The 3,267-nt window shown below is 32.4% G+C and overlaps 1 protein-coding gene across 1 annotated transcript; it reads right to left on the reverse strand.

Annotated features, from left to right (window-relative positions):
- Positions 1–1,125: 1,125 nt before the first annotated feature.
- On the reverse strand, positions 1,126–2,974 carry LOC131062322 (transcription repressor MYB5). The gene is made up of 2 exons (XM_057995957.2): positions 2,645–2,974; positions 1,126–1,612 (listed from the first exon to the last, which is right to left on the reverse strand). Exons 1-2 carry the CDS (start codon positions 2,785–2,787, stop codon positions 1,204–1,206), a joined length of 552 nt encoding a protein of 183 aa, XP_057851940.1. The 5' UTR covers positions 2,788–2,974; the 3' UTR covers positions 1,126–1,203.
- Between the last annotated feature and the right edge of the window lie 293 nt (positions 2,975–3,267).

Raw genomic sequence — 3,267 nt, forward strand, 5'->3', positions numbered from 1 at the left:
TCAGCTCCCTCCCGCATGTTATTTATTCATTTGCTTACACACATTGATATGCACTTATTTCCCACCCTATCCATACACACACATTTTTATATATATACTCTCAATTTGCACATTAATTATACCTACCCATATACATTTCCTATCTTAACCAAAATTCAGTTTTTTGTCAATAGTGTCAACCTTGCAGCCATAGACTTAACCCTTGACATTTTAAAATATTAAATTTAAATTTTTGCCGACTCCCACCCATTCTCTTCCTTACTAAGGATTGTGTTAACAGGAGGTAGTGTGATTTATCGATATGTCCTTTAAATTTAAAATATTAAATTTAATTTTTTGCCAACTCCCACCCATTCTCTTCCCACTAATGATTGAGTTAACACAAGGTAGTGTGATTTAATGGCCTTATATTTAAAGGCATTTAACTTGATTCATTTTACATCTCACAACATCCTCTCCATTTCAATTATTCCAAGCATTATTATCATTTAAGGAATCTTGGAAAAACTTTTGGTTGATGTTCTAAAACAAATTTAGATCCACACATGCATCGCATGAATTAGATATGTTGTCTTTGAACTTTCACACTTTGCATCAAGGCTAAGGAGAACATGTCACCTAATAACATAACAACAACCTTTCAAACATATTTTAAATGTTATCAATCTTCAGAGTAGTAAAAAAAAAGGTAGAACAAAGAAGAATTAATTAAGGGAATCACAAAGTAGAGATACACAAATTACCAAATCAATTATGTGAGTAGGGGGAATTTCTATAGACATAGATTTAAACTTAATTTGCAAGCTTGACCTTTCACAATGCAAATAGAATTTTCTCATCCCAAAACATAAAACAATTTAAGAGTATACTTTTCTAAGATTGGAATAGATTAGATTCTAGAATCTTTATAAAGATATTCAGTCTTTAATCATAGAACTAAATATATCTCTTACATTTAATTTATATTTTCGTTTAATCTAAAATTCATTAACTTATAATACACTTAACTATCATTAATTTAATAATCTAAGTATTTGTTAAATTGCCTTTATCTATGAACAAGAGAAAACCATTTTAAATTCTAATAAACTAGTTTTTATTGACAAGTATTTGATGAGCCAGCAATAATACTGATAATAATTTAATTCAATCAAAATAGAAAATGTGCATCCTTATCAACACAACTACCCACATCATCTTTATCTACCCCACAGTCCCTGACCACGAATCTTCGATTTCAATATTACACCTTGGCATTATCTCACACCTCACCCTCAACTCCTTCCTTGTTAATTTTGTGTCTACAGTGGAACCTGCCTTTGTAGATTTACATAATTTATATCTTTCATTTTGTTGGGCAGTAGCAGCACCAAATATAGAAGACTGAACTTCTGTCTCACCCTCCATATTCTTCTCATCACCATTGAAGGACTTCGAAACACTTCTTCCTCTGTTTTCTCCACTAAAGTGTTTCATGGGGAATGATGCAAACTTGTGAGTTTTTGGGCGAATTAGTCTTTTGACACCCAACTTTTTCCTCAGAGTAGTGTACCAGTAACTTTTTATCTGCTTATCTGTTCGATCTGGAACTCTTCCTGCTATCAGTGCCCATCTGCACATACACACACAAACATTTAGCAAGTTTCAATGGATACATTTTTCAAAACTATTACAAATACACAGTATTTTCCTAAATGGCTTTTAGACAACTTCAAAATCCTGCAAAGACAACTTCAAAATCCTGCAAACCAGGTGACCTGTTCACAACACTTAATGTGGATTGTTCAATGGAATCTGAAAAAATATTCTATTTAATTATGATGGATTATGGAATGTGATTGAAAATATTAATACAAAAATATAAATAATTGATTTTAGAAACAATCTTTTTCCATTCTATATGGATTGTTGAAAACTCATGTCAATTATTTTTGCTACTGGTATACACTTGTAATGGCAAGAATTAAGAAAAATGACTGTACTCTTTTTGGTGATGGATCACTTAATATGATCCAAATCATCAATACAAAAACATACCAAGTTGATTCAACAAACAATCTTTTGAATACTATAGAGACTGTCAAAAACTCATGCAAACCACCATTGCTATTCATATATACTTGTCACAGCAAGAATTTGGAAAAACAACTCATAGATCATTTTTGAGTGATCCAAAACATTAAGACAAAAACATACCCAATTGATTCCAGAAACAATCTCTTAAATACCATAGAGACTGTCAAAAACTCATTCCAACTACCATTGCTACTGATATACACTTGTTGGAGGGAATTTGAAAAAACGACTCCACTCATTCTATTACAGATCACTGAGTATGATAAAAAACCATTGATACAAAAACATACACAATTGATTTCAGGAACAATCAAGTTTGAATACTATATGACTGTCAAAAACTCATGCCAACTACCATTGCTACTTATATACACTTATCATGAAAAGAATTTGAAAAAAAACTCTCCTCTTTTTAATAACAACTTATTGAATATGATCTGAAATGTCAATACAAAAACATATACACTAAACAACAGATTCTAAAAACAGCCTTTTCAAAAACTCATGCCAACTAGCCCGACAAACTGAAACTCAAGACCTATCTATAAGAACTGCTACAGTATTGTACCTATTACCAAGAAGAGAGTGAAGTCTGATGATAAGGTCTTCCTCTTCTGCAGAAAAGCTTGTTTCAAAGTAGTTGATGAGTCCTTTATCCTCACCAGACCTGCTGCTCATTCTCTCTATTGCACAACATGGAGAGAAGCCCATTGAGATCAGCTCAATACTATCACACAGTCAGACCTAGCAGCTAGATGATGCCCAAGCCCAACAGCAGACCTGACTCAAAAATCTATTTCAACCACTGTATTGGATTAGTTGTACTCTTATTAGTACAAATTCCATCTCTCCTATATCTCCTCCTATTAATTCATAGAAGCTTAATGAGCTCAACTGCTATTCCATGCTTTGATTGAGGATGAGATAAAACAAAGCTGGAATCTCCAACAGATCGTCCAACATTTGACTTGGCTACATGTCAGGATGAATTTCACCTAATGTCTGACATTTCTCAATTTCTTACCAAAAAAACTGTGTAAAAAGGTTTCTTACCAAAACGCACATCGATAACATAGGATTCTGGGTTCTCTTGAATTTACTAAGAAACGACAACAATGGTAAAACCAAAGTCAATTATTCAGTCCTAGTTACAGTTAATATGTCCTCTTAAGTTTTTTTTTAATCAGGAAT

The sequence above is a fragment of the Cryptomeria japonica genome, chromosome 5 (genome assembly GCF_030272615.1).
Source record: "Cryptomeria japonica chromosome 5, Sugi_1.0, whole genome shotgun sequence".
NCBI lineage: Eukaryota > Viridiplantae > Streptophyta > Pinopsida > Cupressales > Cupressaceae > Cryptomeria > Cryptomeria japonica.